This window comes from Choloepus didactylus, chromosome 2, assembly GCF_015220235.1.
Source record: "Choloepus didactylus isolate mChoDid1 chromosome 2, mChoDid1.pri, whole genome shotgun sequence".
NCBI lineage: Eukaryota > Metazoa > Chordata > Mammalia > Pilosa > Megalonychidae > Choloepus > Choloepus didactylus.
Window position 1 is genome coordinate 109,600,903 of NC_051308.1, and position 15,857 is coordinate 109,616,759.

A 15,857-nucleotide genomic window follows, 5' to 3' on the forward strand; every position below is an offset into this window, starting at 1 on the left:
CCCTTCAGTTTTGTCAGTGTTCACCTCATGTATTTTGGGGTAGCCTGGTTAGGTACATAAATATTTATGATTTTTATTTCTTCTTGGTGAATTGCCCCTTTTATTAATATATAATGTCCTTCCTTGTCTCTTACATTTTTGCTTTTAAAGTCCAGTTTGAATGCTGTTAGTATAGTTGCCCCTGCTTTCTTTTGGTTATTGTTTGCATGCAAATCCTTTTCCAGCCTTTCACTTTCAACCTCATTGTATCCTTGGGTCTAAGGTGAGTCTCTTGTAGACAGCATATAAATGGTTCATATTTTTTTATCCATTGTGCCAATCTGTGTCTTTTGATTTGAGAGCTTAGTCCATTAGCTTTCAATGTTATTACTGTAAAGGCATTACTTACTTCCACCATTTTATCCTTTGGCTTTTATAGGTCTCTTTTTATCCTTTTAGTTTCCCTGTTCTTTCCGCCAAGCTTCTCTCTCCTGTCTTTTCTTTTCTGCCTACAGAATTCCCTTTAGTATTTCTTGTAGGGCAGGTCTCTTACTAATTAAATCTCTCAGCTTCTGTTTATCTGTGAATATTTTAAATTATCCCGTATTTTTCAAGGACAGGTTTGCTAGATACAGAATTCTTGCCTGGCAGTTTTTCTCCTTCAGTATCTTAAATATATAATGCCACTGCCTTCTTGCCTCCATGGTTTCTGAAGAGAAATCTGCATTGAGTCTTACTGGGCGTCCCTTGTACGTGATGGATGTTTTTCTCTTGCTGCTTTCAGAATTCTGTCTTTATCTTTCGCAGTTGATATTCTGCATGGTACTCCCCTGGTCTCGGGAAGCCCAGAACCATGGCTTTGGATGGTTTCTGCCTGTCCTCTAGAGGTGTTTTTGGTGGAGCAGTGAGCCCTGCTGTCCCTACATTTCACCATCTTCCTGGAAGTCCCTCATTATGTGTCTATTTTTAATTAATAAGTATATGGTGATTTACTTGAGGCCGCATGTTCTTTCAATGTTAGTTTTAGCAGGCTTTTCTTGCCTGAAACAGTCATTCTTATGGTTATTGTCAAATGATGACTTTCTAATTCTATCATTTAACCAGTTGTTTTTAATAACCCAAGCTTTCTCTCAGCATGCTTGTAGGTCACTGAAATATGTCTGTCTTAAAATTAAAAAATAGAGTATTGAATGGAATAGCTCTCAAAGTGTCATTCAGTTCAATCACTTTACTTTTTTTTTTTTGGTGATAGTGTGTCCCAATTTATTTATTTGTTTATTGTTTTTTATATTAGAGACATTTAGATTTACAGAAAGATCATGCACAAAATAGTTCCTATATACCTGCTCCCATTTTTTACATTTCTCATTAGTGCTCTAACTTTGTCAACAATTGACAAGAGACTACTATAATGTACTATTAGCTATAGTCCATCGTTTACATTAAGGTTCACTGTTTTGTTGTTCAATTTTATGATTGCTGTTTTTAAAAAATTTTTTGTTCTAGCAACATATACACCACTAAAAATTTCCCTTTAGCCACATTTAGATATATATTTCAATGGTGTTAATTACATTCACAATGTTGTGTTACCATCACTATTCTATTATTAACAAAACCTTTCCATCACAACAAATTCTGCGTCAATTATGAATTAACTCCCCATTCCACATTTGAAGGAATGGTACAAATAAAAGAAGTTGGTGGATGTAAATAAGGTAAAAGTAAACGAAACATGTATCACTGCTCTTGTGACCATGGAAGTCATCCCATGGTTCTGGGGAAGCTGCCTAAGGCTTAGCTTCTGTCATCACTGTTTCCTAGGTTGTGCTTGTCATAGAGATGCTCTATCAAGCCAGATTCGAGGGTCCCCATCTTGCACAAGTTGGTTATGTAGTCACCCAGTTCTTTGATGGATTTCACCTGTTCATCTAGGTAATGAGGCTCAATGAAGGCACACAAGTGAGGGTCTTTTTTGTCTACGTCCAGTTTGTGCAGTTCCAGTAGTGGCTGGTTAACCCTTTTTTCCCAAGTGTAATGCATACTCTGTTGCATTCAGCCTTCCCTCCCAGTTGTCATCTTCTGGTTTACTATCCTAAAGGAAGATTCAGCCACCTCATTGGTTTTTCAGCCTTGTGAGTTTCTCAGCATGCTCCCACTCCTCATGAGACTGGTGAAGAAAAATATTTTGCAAAGTTCTTAAAAGCCATGTCTTTATGGTCAAAGTCATGAGACTTTGACAGGTAGACGTAAGAGGCGTCAGACTCTAGTTTGATCTGGCGGTTGATGGGGCCTCTGGATCCTGGTTGTAGTTCTGGAGGAGGACATAGTCGTCCTGGCAGGTGGCTGAGAAAAGGTGACTGCGAGGGCCTTGGGGTGATCCCAGGGTGTTGTAAGGAGGTGGTGGAGGCCTGGCTCAGAGTGGCTGGCCTAGGAGGGTGTGTACTAGGTTCTGCTCAAGCCCCATTAAAGCGGGAAACTGCGGTTACTCTCTGCGAGGACGTCTGGCTAGTTACCCTGCTTTTGAATGGATATATAGTTGTGGTGATGGAGAATAGTTTTTTAAATCTAATAATTTATTCAGCAAGCACATGCTGAGTGGTTGAAGTTATGGCACAAGAAATGTAAAAGATAGAAAAGGTCTTTTCTCATGGAGCTTGCAATCTGTTGGAAGGGAGACAGATTACAAACACATAAATTATTGAAGATGGTGCTAAGAACTATGAACTAAATAAAAACAAAGAAAAAGTTAGTGACTGTCAGAGTACTTTAGGTAGGATGATCAAAAAATGCCTCCTGGAGGCCCCCCAAGGAGCTGGGGAGAAATGTGAAGGTGTTAGACTTCCCCACCTGGGCTATTGCTGATTTTCCCACAGACATTGAGGACTGCCAATTTAGTGGGCGAGCCCTTGATCTGGGGGCTAGTTGCTGCAAGGGAGAGGCTAAGCCCATTTATAATTGTGTCTATAAGTCCCCCAAAAAGAGAGCCTCTTTGTTTCTCAGATGTGCCCCCTTCCCTCTCTAAGCCCACATGGCACGTGAACTCACTACCCTCCCTGCTATGTGGGATGTGACTCCCAGGGGTGTGAATCCCCCAGGCAATGTGGGAAATGACTCCTGGAGATGATCTGGACCCAGCACTGTGGAATTGAGAGGATCTTTTTGACCAAAAGGGGAAAGAGAGATGAACCAAAGTAGGATTCCAGTGGCTGAGAGATTTCAAATGGAGTCGAGAGGTTACTCTGGAGGGTATTAGTATGTGTTATATAGATATCATCCTTTAGTCTTTAGTGTGTTGGAATGGCTAGAGGGAAATACCTGAAGCTATCAAACTGCAACCCAATGACCTTGATTCTTGAAGAAGATCATATACCTATATAGATTGCATAGTATAACTGTGTGACTGTAAAAATCTTGTGGTTTGCACTCCCTTTATCCAATATATGGATAGATGAGTGGAAAAATGGGAACAAAAATTAGATGAAGAATAAGGTGGGATGGAGGGAATGGAAAGATTTAGGTGTTCTTGTATGCTTTTATTTTTAATTTGGAGTAAGTAAGGAAAAGTTTAAAAAATTGATTCGGGTGATGAATGCACAACTGTATGATGGTGCTGTGAATAATTGATTGTACACTGTGGATGACTGTGGGGTGTGTGAATATATCTCAGACTATATAAAACAAGTGAATGAACAATGGGGGAAGGAGGAGAATGGGATGTTTTGGGATTCTTTTTTATTTTAATTTTCATTTCATTTTTTGGAGTTACGAAAATGTTCAAAGTTTGTGGTGATGAAAGCACAACTATATGATGATACTGTGAACAACTAATTGTACACTTTGAATGATTGTATGTTATGTGGTTATATCTCAATGCAATTGCGTTAAAAAAAAATGCCTCCTGGAGGAGATGGCATTTGAACTGAGACCTGAATAATAAGGAATCAGCCATATAAGATATATGGGAAAAGAGTGCTCCATACAGAAGAAATAGCATATTCAGAGCCCCCTAAGATGGGAACAGTCATGACATGTTTAAGGGACAGAAGCTGGCTGAAGCATAGGGATCATGGGAGAGAGTCGTAGGAATGAAGTCAGAGAGCTAGGCAAGGGCTAGGTCATGAGAGTCTTGGGAGGACATGGTAAAGAGGTTAGATTTTATTTCAACCACTAGAAAGATATTTGTGATATTTTCTGATGAATGTTCAAGTTTTCCTTTTGGTTCAAGTGTGAGGAAACAGAGAAACCAGTTAGGAGATTGTTGTAGTAGGCTAGGGGATAACCTCCCCAGTTGATCTACACGTTCAATGCAAATCTCTACTAAAATCCCAGCTTCCTTTTTTACAGAAATTGATTAACTGATCCTAAAACTCATATGGAAGTGCAGGAGACCCAGAATTGCCAAAACAATCTTGAATGAGAAGAAGATAGTTGGAGGACTCACACTTTCTGATTTTAAAACTTATTACAGTTACAGTAATTACAACAGTGTGGTACTAATGTAAAGATAGACCTATGGATGGATAGTATAAAATTGAGAGACCATAAATAAACCCTTACATTTGTGTTCAATTGATTTGACAAGGTACCAAGACCATTTAATGTCTTTTCAACCAATGGTGCTGGGGAAACTGTATGTCCACATGCAGAAGAATGAAGTGGCATCCATACCTCAGGCTATAAACAAAGTTAGCTCAAAATGGATCACGGACTTAAATTTAAGAGCTAAAACTATAAAACTCTTAGAAGAAAACAGGAGTAAATCTTCCTGACTTTAGGTTAGGCAAAGGTTTCTCAGATATGACACCAAAAGCAGAAGTGACAAAAGAGAAAATCAGTACTTTAGACTTCATTAAAATTTAAAACTTTTGTGCTTCAAAGAATGTCATCAAGAAAGTGCAAGACAACCCACAGACTGGGAGAAAATATTTGCAAACATCTATCTGATAAGGGATTTGTATCTATAATATATAGAGAACACTTACAACTCAATAATGAAAAGACTAAAACCCAGCTTAACATGGTCAAAGGATATGATAGACATTTCTCCAAAAAAGATGCACGGAAGGCCACTAAGTGCATGAACAGATGTCCAACTGCATTAAATATAGGGAAATGCAAATCAAAATCACAATGAGATACCACTTTACACCCACTAGAATAGCTATTGAAAAAGATGAACAATAATAATTGTTGGCAAGGAAGTGGAGAAATTGGAAATCTCATACATTGCTGGTGGGAATGTAAAATGATGTGGCCACTTTGGAAAAGAGTTTGTCATTTTCTTAAAAAGTTAAATAGGAGTTACCATATGACCCAGCAATTACACTCCCAGAGAACTGAAAATGTGTCCACACAAAAACTTGTATACAGATATTCATAGAAGCATTTTTCATGATTGGCCAAAATGTGGAAACAACCTAAATGTCCATCAATTGATGAATGGATAAACAAAATGTTGTATATCCGTGTAATGGAATATTATTCAGCCACAAAAAGGAATGAAGTATTAATACATGCTACAATATGGATGAACCTTGAAAATGTCATACATAGTGAAAGAAATCCGAAACAAAAGGCCACATATTATGTGATTCTATTTATATGAAATGTCTGTGGTAGGCAAATCAATAGAAATAGGAAGTAGATGAGTGGTTAACAGGGAAGCAGGGGGAATGGGGGAATGACTAATGGGTACAGGATTTCTCTTTGGGGAGCTGAACATGTTCTGGAATTTGATAGTTGGGAAGGTTGCACAACCCTGTAAATATACTAAAAGTATATATTTGTGTACTTTAAAAGGGTACACTTTATGGTATGTGAATTATATTTCAATAAAGATGTTACAGAAATTCCTGAAATGTTGGTTTAACAATTGATGTCATTTTTCTTAAATTTTTTCGGACAAATAATAAAAAAACCCAAATTGTCTACAAAAGAAATCTTTTGGTTTAAGCTAAGAATAGAAGCACAGAGGAGAGATGAGGTTTGGAGAATTTGGAAGCAGTAGGCATTCAGTGGCAGTTTTTTTTTTTCCTTCTCTGTTGGCCAGCCTATGGATGACAGCCTCATTGCATTCCGAACCCGTTCTAAGATGCCCCTGAAAGATGTTCCCCTGGGGCAACTAGAGGCAGAACTCCAAGCTCCAGATATCACCCCAGACATGTATGACCCCAATACAGCAGATGATGAGGACTGGAAAATGTGGCTAGGGGGACTCATGAATGATGACGTAGGGAACGAAGGTAAGTGGTTTTTTTGTTTGCATTTATTATTTGTGATCTCTGTGGTAAAATTTCATTAATTAGAAGCTTCAAGAATGGAATGTTTTGGTTAATTGAAGTTAATTTTGTGGTTGACAATTTATAATTACTCCCCTCCCTTTGTGTTTTTAAGAATTTTGGGGGAAATCTTTTGAAAGCTTAGGATCTTCCCCTAAATTATATATGTACACATAATTTTGTATAAAATTTCATTGGGGGTTCACTGACTCACACAAAGACCATGGTGTTAGTTAAGTTTCCTTAGGGAGGGAGGTGGGGCAAGATGGTGGCATAGAGAGGTGTGGAATTTAGTTAGTTCTCTGGAGCAACTAGTAAATAGCCAGGAACAACTAGTAAATAGTCTGGAACAACCGTTGGGGAACATCCATCACTGGACACACATTGTACACCAGTCTGGAGTGGGTGGAATGGCTGAGATTGCAGCATAGACCTGTAAGTAAGCTCCCCAAACTGTGGCACTGGTGCTCCTCCCCCACCGACATGGCAGGCTGAGTTGGAAAACATCACTGTGGGAAAAAGAAGCAGACTACCTGGAGCGAGAGAAAGTAACTCAAGCTCCAATTACAATTTTAATTAACAAACTTGGACTACTTAATACAAGCTACAAGCACAGATAAACCCAGAGCAAGCAGCACAGTACCCTGAGGTTGCTCCCAGCAGAGAAGAGGTAGGGCTGATGGGAAAAACAAACAAATAAATAAAAACAGAGGCTTTTGGGGAAGGCTGAGCTCAGAATACTGGAAAACTGCTGTGTCCCAAGAAAAGGCAAACAGTGAACCAGGTACCAATACTGGTCACCTGGCAAAACTGGGGGTGGGGACTGGCTCTGAAAAGGAGCTTTGTCTTTTTTTTCCTTTTTTTTTCTCCTATTTCAAGTAGCTCGTTAGAGAAAGCCTCAGGCATTTTCATTTGTCAGCCCTGATCCAGGCAAAGGTGATGTTAAGAGTCAGAAAGATAAAGGAATTCAAGTGTACAAGATAATTCCCGGAAGGGTACTTCTTCCCTAAATAAAGGGGGGTAGGTCCAACTCAGGTGGCTGCCCTCCCTCAGAGAATTCAGACCCCATGGCCTGGAGGGAAAAAAAACAGAAACAGCTTAAGTTTGGCTTCTTACACCCTTAGTGTAAGAACACCCAATGTGTTCTTTATATCCTTCATCTGTTTTGCCGTATCTTCCCTCAACTCATAGATATGATTTTTGATTTAGGAGATACTGATTTAGGAGATATGTTTGATTAATAATCAGCTGTTTAAATTCCTTTATCTCAGTTGAAGTACAAGTTTGTTCCATTGATTGGGCCATATCTTTGCTCTTCCTAGTGTGACCTGTAAGTTTCTGTTGTCTGGGCATCTGGTTTCCTTGATTACCCCTATCATATATTCTCCGACCAGACAGGCCCAGGTCTCAGGAGGAGACTGTGTTCAGTATCAGGTTTTCCTGAGGGTGAGACCTACCAGATTGTCAGACTTTCTTGTGAGGCCTCTAGATCTATGCTTTTCCTATCCTGCCTAACAGGTGGTGCTTGTCAGCCCACAGTTCCCCACCAGTGTAAAAGGTGCGGTGTATTTAATTCTCAGTGGACCCTGTCCAGGCCAGAGACCAAGGGTATAAGAAGCTAAGCTTAAGCTGTTTCTGTTTTTTTTTTTTTTTTGCCCCCAGGCCCTGGGGTCTGAGTTCTCTGAGGGAGAGCTGCCACTTGAGATGGGCCCCACCTCCCCTGTTTCTTAGGGAAGGTAAGCCTTTTAGGGAATTGTCTCCTACATTTGAGTTTTTCCTTTGACTCCCTGACTATCTTAACTCCACCCTTGCCTGGGTCAGTGCTGACAATTTAGAATGCCTGAGGTTTTCTCTAATGAGCTACTTAGAAAGACAGAGAGAGAGAAAAAAAGGAAAAATAAAGAAGTCCCCTTTTCAGAGCCAGTCCCCAGCCCCCAGTTCAGCAGGCAAGAACTGCACTTGGTACCCGTTTCTGTGTGCCCCTTTTCTTGGGACACAGCTGTTTTCCAATACTCTCAGCTCAGCCTTCTCCAAAAGCCTCTGTTTTTGTTTATTTATGTATATTTTTTCCATCAGTCCTGCCCCCTCTCTGTCAGGATAAACCTCTGGGTTCTTTTCCTGCTTGTTCCCGGTTTGTCTGTGCTCATAGCATGTATTTAGTAGTCCAAATTTTTAAATTAAAGCCGCAATTGGAGCTTGGTTGAGCTACATTCCCTTGCTCCTGGCAGGAGCAACTCAGCCTGCCTTGCCAGTGGGGGAGGGGCACCAGCTCCACCGTTTTTTGAGCTTTACTTAACAAGTTCTATGGTGCAATCTCAGCTGTTCCACCCATTCCTGACTGGAGTTTGATGTTGTCCAATCACAGATGTCTCTGCATCATTTGTTCCATACTATTTTCTAGTAGTTCCTGGCTATTTACTAGTTGTTCTAGGGGACTAGCTAAATTCCACACCTCCTTGTGCTTCCATTTTACCCTGTCTCCTGCCCTTTTTTTTTTTTTTTTGTTTGTTTGTTTGTTTTTGGCTCTTACAATGGGGTTTTATTTGGTTACAGATTTACAGTCTGAAGGCCATGAAAATGTCCAAATTAAGGCATCAGTACAAGTGTACCTTCAGGAAGGAAGGCCAATGTCCTGCCCATTTTTTTAAAAACCTTTTTTATTGTGAAATATAACATATATACAGAAAAGTGACCTTCTTGGTGCTCTTTTGTATTCTTCCTTCCCCAGCAACTTGAGTCCTGCTCTGGGTCCCTTTGGACTAAGTAAGGTCTCTGTGTCTGAATATATGTAGGGATCTGTCTCACTGCTGTGAGAGATTTTGTAGTCTGTGTACCTGATGGGAGATGGAAGGATCCCAGCAGCTGCCTCTGGGCACTTCCCAAGCTGAGTGGGTCCGAGTGAGGGGGAGAGAAGAGGTCTGATTGGTCCGGGACAGAAGTTTCCTACCTGATATTTTTCTCTTTCTTTGATTCAGTTTTGTAGGATCCTTCTCCAGTCTTTACCTTCCTCCAGTTTTGAGCATAAGAGATTTGTCCTTTTTTTGCTTACTCTCTGGGGAAAGGTTTTCAGTAGATGTCTTATATCGCCATATTGATTACGTTACCTATTATAAGATTTTATGTGTTGAATAATGGTATAAAGTAAAGAAGACAGTACATACAAATGGTAGTTGGGTAGGTGAGGCTAGGATTAAATCAGGAAAAGTGAATGAAAGAAAATAAGTGCATTTGATACTGTTAATAATTGTAATGTAAATCATTTGCCACATTTTTCTTTTAGGCATTGTGCTTAGGTGCCATGAGGGATAATTGTTTTCTCAGGCATGTATGAATGACCGGTGATTGTTTAGGTGTGCAGTACATTCTAGATGAATGAAATTGTTGAATAAACCGAGATGCCATTTAAGCCATGCAAGTTGTATTGTAAGGTTTAAGAAGAAGGAGAGGTATATAATTCCTGTTTAGTACAATCACAGACAGCTGCATGAAAGGGGTGTCAACTCAGATGAGCTTCTGAGAGAATTCTGGAAACAGTTACAGGAAGGAGGGGGACATTTTAGGCAGATGAGTGGAAGTAACATGAGATAAAATGTTTTGTGTGTTATACTTGTTATAAAGAAATCAAATAGTTCAAAGTGTTCTATTTCTTCACATCCTCTGCAACACTTTGTTTCCGGTTTGTTTAACAGTGGCCATTCTAATAGGTGTGAAGTGGTATTCATTGTGGTTTTGATTTGCATTTCCCTAATAGCAAGTGATGTTAGCATCTTTTCATGTGCTTTTTAGCCATTTGTATTTCCTCTTCAGAAAAATGTCTATTTAAGTCTTTTGCCCATTTTTAATTGGGTTGTTTTTCTTTTTATTGTTGAGTTGTAGGATTTCTTTATATATTCTGGATATTAAACCCTTATCAGGTATGTGGTTTAAAAATGTTTTCTTCCATTGAATAGGCTACTATTCTAGTTTGCTAATGCTGCCGGAATGCAAAACACCAGAGATGGATTGGCTTTTATAAAAGGGGGTTTATTTGGTTACACAGTTACAGTCTTAAGGCCATAAAGTGCCAGGGTAACACATCAGCAATCAAATACCTTCACTGGAGGATTGCCAATGGTGTCTGGAATACCTCTGTTAGCTGGGAAGGCACATGGTTGGCGTCTGCTCCAAGTTCTGGGTTCAAAATGCCTTCCTTCCAGGATGTTCCTCTCTAGGCTTCAGTTTCTCTCCAAAATGTCACTCTCAGTTGCTCTTCAAAATGTCACTCACAGCTGCACTTAGTTCCTTCTGTTTGTCAGCTCATTTATATGGCTCCACTGATCAAGGCCCACCCTGAATGGGTGGGGTCATGCCTCCATGGAAATATCTCATCAAAGTTATCACCCACAGTTGGGTGGGGCACATTTCCATCCAAACTACCTAATCCAAACTTTCCAACTTAATCCCCACTAATATGTCTGCCCCACCAGATTGCATAAAAGAATATGGCTTTTTCTGGGGGACATAATACATTCAAACCAGCACAGCTGCCCTTTCACCTTTTTGACAAAGTCCTTTGATGCACAAAATTATTCACTTTTGAGGAGGTTCCATTTATCTGTTTTTTTCTTTTGTTGTTTGTGCTTTGGTGTCAAGTCTAAGAAACCACTGCTTACTGTAAGATCTTGAAGATGCTTCCCTAGGAGCTTTGTGGTCCTTTCTCTTATATTTAGGTCTGTGATCCTATTTTTTGTTTTTGTTTTTCATGGCAAAGATTTGTTGCTTTAAATTGATTACCGGTACATTAAGCAATAGCATGAACAAGTTCTTGAAGTCTGTATAGTAATTATTAAGAGAAACTACAGACAGGACAAACAATTATTCTAGTATTCATTGTTCTAACTTGAAGCTAGGTTTGCTACTCTAAAAAGTGAAAGGACCTGTTTTATAATATACAGAAAAAATTTAATACCTTTCCACAAGAAGATAACTCTAGCTTTGCTAATGCTTCATATTCCATGTGAAGACATCTAAAATGCCAATCCATGGGACAGGTGCTTCTTCTCCCCTATCCATTTATGTGATAGTTTCCATGGATTTCTGGCTGGATGTTGTGGACAAAGGCCAAGAGGTTATCCATGACTTCATCCCTGTTCTGCTAGAAGTAGGTCTGGAGCTAGGTTATTTTCTCCTGGGTCTCCTTCTCCACTTTAGTGTTACAGCTGTTGTGGGATCCCAGAACCGCAGCTTCCTTGGTCTTGAACTCATTCTCCCTCTGCAGGTGGTACGGTTTGATTTCAACCAGAGCTGCTTCTTTAGCCTGCTTCATCCTCTGGTTCTATTGCTTGCGAGTCTGGGATACCTTCTTGGTGGCACACTTCTTGGCCTGCAGCAGATGCTGGATACTCTGAGACTGAGAGGCCATGGTGGTGGTGGTGACTCTCCAGGCCGAAGCCATTTGATCCAGTTTGAGTTAATTTTTGTATAAGGTGTGAGATAGTGGTCTTCTTTCCTTCTTTTGGATATGGATATCCAGTTCTACCAGCACCATTTGTTGGTTAGGCTGTTCTATCCCAGTTGAGTGGACTTGACAGCCTTATCGAAAATCAATTGACCATAAATGTGTGGGTCTGTTTCTGAACTCTCAATGTGAATCCATTGATCCACATTTCTGTCTTTATTGTAATACTATGCTATTTTAACCACTGTAGCTTTGTAATATGCTTTAATGTCAGTGTGAGTCTGCCTGTTCAATTCTGCTGTTACATGTCTCTAGTGTATTTTTAATTTCATCTGTTGTGCCCTTCAGTCCCTAAATTCTGGTATTTTCCTTTTCATACTTCCAAATTCTTTATGCTCACCCAGTGTCTTTTCAATAACCTTTGCCCTTCTGGCCATATTTTCCTTGATCTCCTTTAACTGGTTTAGATTTGTTTCAACATTTTTGATTAGTTGTTCCAAATTTTATGTCTCTTCTAATTTTTTAATTTGTTCCTTTGGGCCATATCATCTTTTTTTCTTCATATGGCTTGTAATTTTTTGCTGGTATTTGGGCATCTGATTATCTTGATAGATTATTCTGATGGTCAGTTTCTCTCTCTTGTCTAGGATTTTGTTGTTGATTGAGTTCATGTTAAAGCTCTTCTTTGGCACTTGGTTTGCAGGATTTTCCAGCCAAAAGAGGACCAGAGACTTAAAGAATTTTTATTGGTGAGATGAAAAAGGCTTGATATTCAAGTAGTTATATATAAACAGTGCAAATTAATGTATTATAAACTGAGTATGTAAGTGTTGAGTGAAGAATGGTCAAGTTAGATTGGGGTCAATCAGTATATATTTCTCAATGATTGTGATTAAAAATATCTGTGTGTGTATACATTAGCAAAAGATGCTTGTTTATTTTGAAAATTTTAGACATTATAGAAGGCTATGAAGAGAAAAGTAAGTGTGCTATTTTCCAACCTTTGTTATTAATATCTTGTGTGTCTTTCTAGATGTTTCCTGTGTGTTCAAGTACATATTATATTCAAGCACACGCTCAAATAAAATTTTTTCCACAATAGGAATCATACCGAAAATACTGTTCTGCGTTTGCAACCTGCTTTTTTCATTTAACAATATAATTTAGATATTTTTCCATTATGGTATATAGAGAGCTGCTTTTGTTTAAGGCTACACGATAATAAGGATTTTAGTTATTGTCTTTTGGTATTCTGTTTTTTTGTATTTATTTATTTATTTATTTTAAATTTTAGTTCCTTAGTTACACTAGCCACACTCCAAGGGCTCAGTAGGCTCATGTGGCTAGTGTCTACCATATTGCATAATGCATATATAGAACTTTCCATCATGGCAGAAAGATCTATTATATCATTGATTTGAAATTGTCAGGGGAGAAAAAGCACCTTAATATAATAGTTCCATAATTCAATGACTCCTTCACAGTCTTTATTTATTGAGAAGACATCATAGACCGACATTAAGGAAAATTATGAGGGAAAAAAAACCCATATTTTTAGTACCCTAACATAACAAATCTTTTTTTTAATAATTCGATTTTATTGAGATACATTCACATACCATGCAGTCATATAAAGTGTACAATCAGTTGTTCACAGTACCACCATATAGTTGTGCATCCATCACCAAAATTAATTTTTGAACATTTTCATTACCACACACACAAAAGTAATAAGAATAAAAATAAAAGTGAAAAAGAACAATTAGAGTAAAAAAGAACACTGGATGCGCCCCTCCCCCCTCTTTTTCTACTCATCCATCTGTACACTGGACAAAGGGGAGTGTGATCCACATGACTTTCCCAATCACATAGTCACCCCTCATAAAGTACATTTTTATACAATCATCTTCAAGATTCAAGGGTTCTGGGTTGTAGTTTGATAGTTTCAGATATTTACTGCTAGCTATTCCAATTCATTAGAACCTAAAATGGGTTATCTATATTGTGCGTAAGAGTGCCCACCAGAGTGACCTCTTGGCTCCTTTTGGAATCTCTCAGCCACAGAAACTTATTTCATTTCATTTCACATCCCCCTTTTGGTCAAGATGTTCTCCAATCCACGATGCTGGGTCTAGATTTCTCCCTGGGAGTCATATTCCACATTGCCAGGGAGATTCACTCCCCTGGGTGTCAAATCCCACCTAGCGGGAAGGGCAGTGATTTCGCCTACCAAGTCAGCTTAGTTAGAGAGAGAGGGCCACATCTGAGCTACAAAGAGGCATTCAGGAGGAGGCTCTTAGGCACAATTATAGGGAGACCTAGCCTGTCCTTTGCAGCAACAGTCTTCCCAAGGGCAAGTCCTGTGGTAGAGGGCTCAGCCCATCAAACCACGAGTCCCCTATGTCTGTGAGCACATCAGCAACCATCGAGGAGGGGAAGCCCAACACCCCTGCATTCTCCACCAGCTCCTCAAGGGGTCTCTGCATATTTTTTTTTCATTTTTTTTTTAATTAACTTTTTTTTAAAATCAACTATATCAAAAAAGAAAAATTAAAAAACATACAATAAAAAGAAACATTTCAAACAAACCATACCAAGGGAGTAAGAAAAAGACAACTAACCTAAGATAACTACTTTACTTCTAACATTTTCCTACTCTATCCCAAAAAGGTAACCTAATATAGCAACATTTCTGTGAACTTGTTCCTACCATACCCATCAGAAATTAACAGACCATAGTCGTTCCTGGGCATTCCCAGAATGTTCAATTTACCCACAATAGCTTATCTGTTCTTATTGGGTTATCATTCCCCGTTAATTGCTCTCTATCACTAGTTCCCCTACATTCTACATTGTAAACCATTTGTTTTACATTTTTCAGTGTTCACATTAGCGGTAGCATATAATATTTCTCTTTTTGTGCCTGGCTTATTTCGCTCAGCATTATGTCTTCAAGGTTCATCCATGTTGTCATATGTTTCATGACATCGTTCCTTCTTATAGCCATGTAGTATTCCATTGTGTGTATATACCACATTTTATTTATCCACTCATCTGTTGAAGGACATTTGGGTTGTTTCCACCTCTTGGCAATTGTGAATAATGCTGTTATGAACATTGGCGTGCAGATACATGTTTGCGTCACTGCTTTCAGATCTTCCGGGTATATACCAAGAAGTGCAATCGCTGGATCGAATGGTAACTCTATATCTAGTTTTCTAAGGAACTGCCACACTGACTTCCAGAATGGCTGAACCATTATACAGTCCCACCAACAATGAATAAGAGTTCCAATTTCTCCACATCCTCTCCAGCATTTGTGGTTTCCTGTTTGTTTAATGGCAGCCATTCTAATTGGTGTGAGATGGTATCTCATTGTGGTCTTAATTTGCATCTCTCTAATAGCTAGTGAAGCTGAACATTTTTTCATGTGTTTCTTGGCCATTTGTATTTCCTCTTCAGAGAACTGTCTTTTCATATCTTTTGCCCATTTTATAATTGGGCTGTCTGTACTATTGTCATTGAGTTGTAGGATTTCTTTATATATGCAAGATTTCAGTCTTTTGTCAGATACATGGTTTCCAAAAATTTTTTCCCATTGAGTTGGCTGCCTCTTCCCCTTTTTGACAAATTCCTTTGAGGTACAGAAACTTCTAAGCGCTTGAAGAGTTCCCATTTATCTATTTTTTCCTTTGTTGCTTGTGCTTTGGGTATAAGGTCTAGGAAGTGGCCTCCTAAAACAAGATCTTGAAGATGTCTCCCTACATTATCTTCTAGGAGTTTTATGGTACTTCTTTTCTGTTGAGGTCTTTGATCCACTTTGAGTTACTTTTTGTGTAGGGTGTGAGGTAGGGGTCCTCTTTGATACTTTTGGATATGGATATCCAACTCTCCCAGCCCCATTTGTTGAAAAGACTGTTATGTCTCCAGTTCAGTGACTTTGGGGCCCTTATCAAAGATCAGTCGGCCACAGATTTGTGGGTCTATCTCCGAATTCTCAATTCGATTCCATTGATTGATACATCTGCCTTTGTGCCAGTACCATGCTGTTTTGACTACGGTGGCTTTATAGTAAGCTTCAAAGTCAGGGAGTGTAAGTCCTCCCCCTTTGTTTTTCATTTCTAGAGTGTTTTTTAGCAATTCTAGGTGTCTTCCCTTTC

At 39.0% G+C, this 15,857-nt stretch overlaps 1 protein-coding gene and 1 pseudogene across 8 annotated transcripts in view; one reads left to right on the plus strand and one right to left on the minus strand.

The window, feature by feature from the left end:
* The window catches only part of GON4L (gon-4 like), a 96,535-nt gene that overhangs the window by 46,949 nt on the left and 33,729 nt on the right, over positions 1-15,857 (plus strand). For all 8 annotated transcript variants that reach the window (XR_005215211.1, XM_037825777.1, XM_037825778.1 and 5 more), the window contains one exon: positions 6,032-6,224. Coding sequence is in view for 7 of the 8 variants with exons in the window: in XM_037825777.1 (XP_037681705.1) it covers positions 6,032-6,224 (193 nt within the window). In the remaining variant the exon portion in view is untranslated. The remainder of the gene's footprint in view (positions 1-6,031; positions 6,225-15,857) is intronic.
* On the minus strand, positions 11,305-11,661 carry LOC119526581 (annotated as a pseudogene).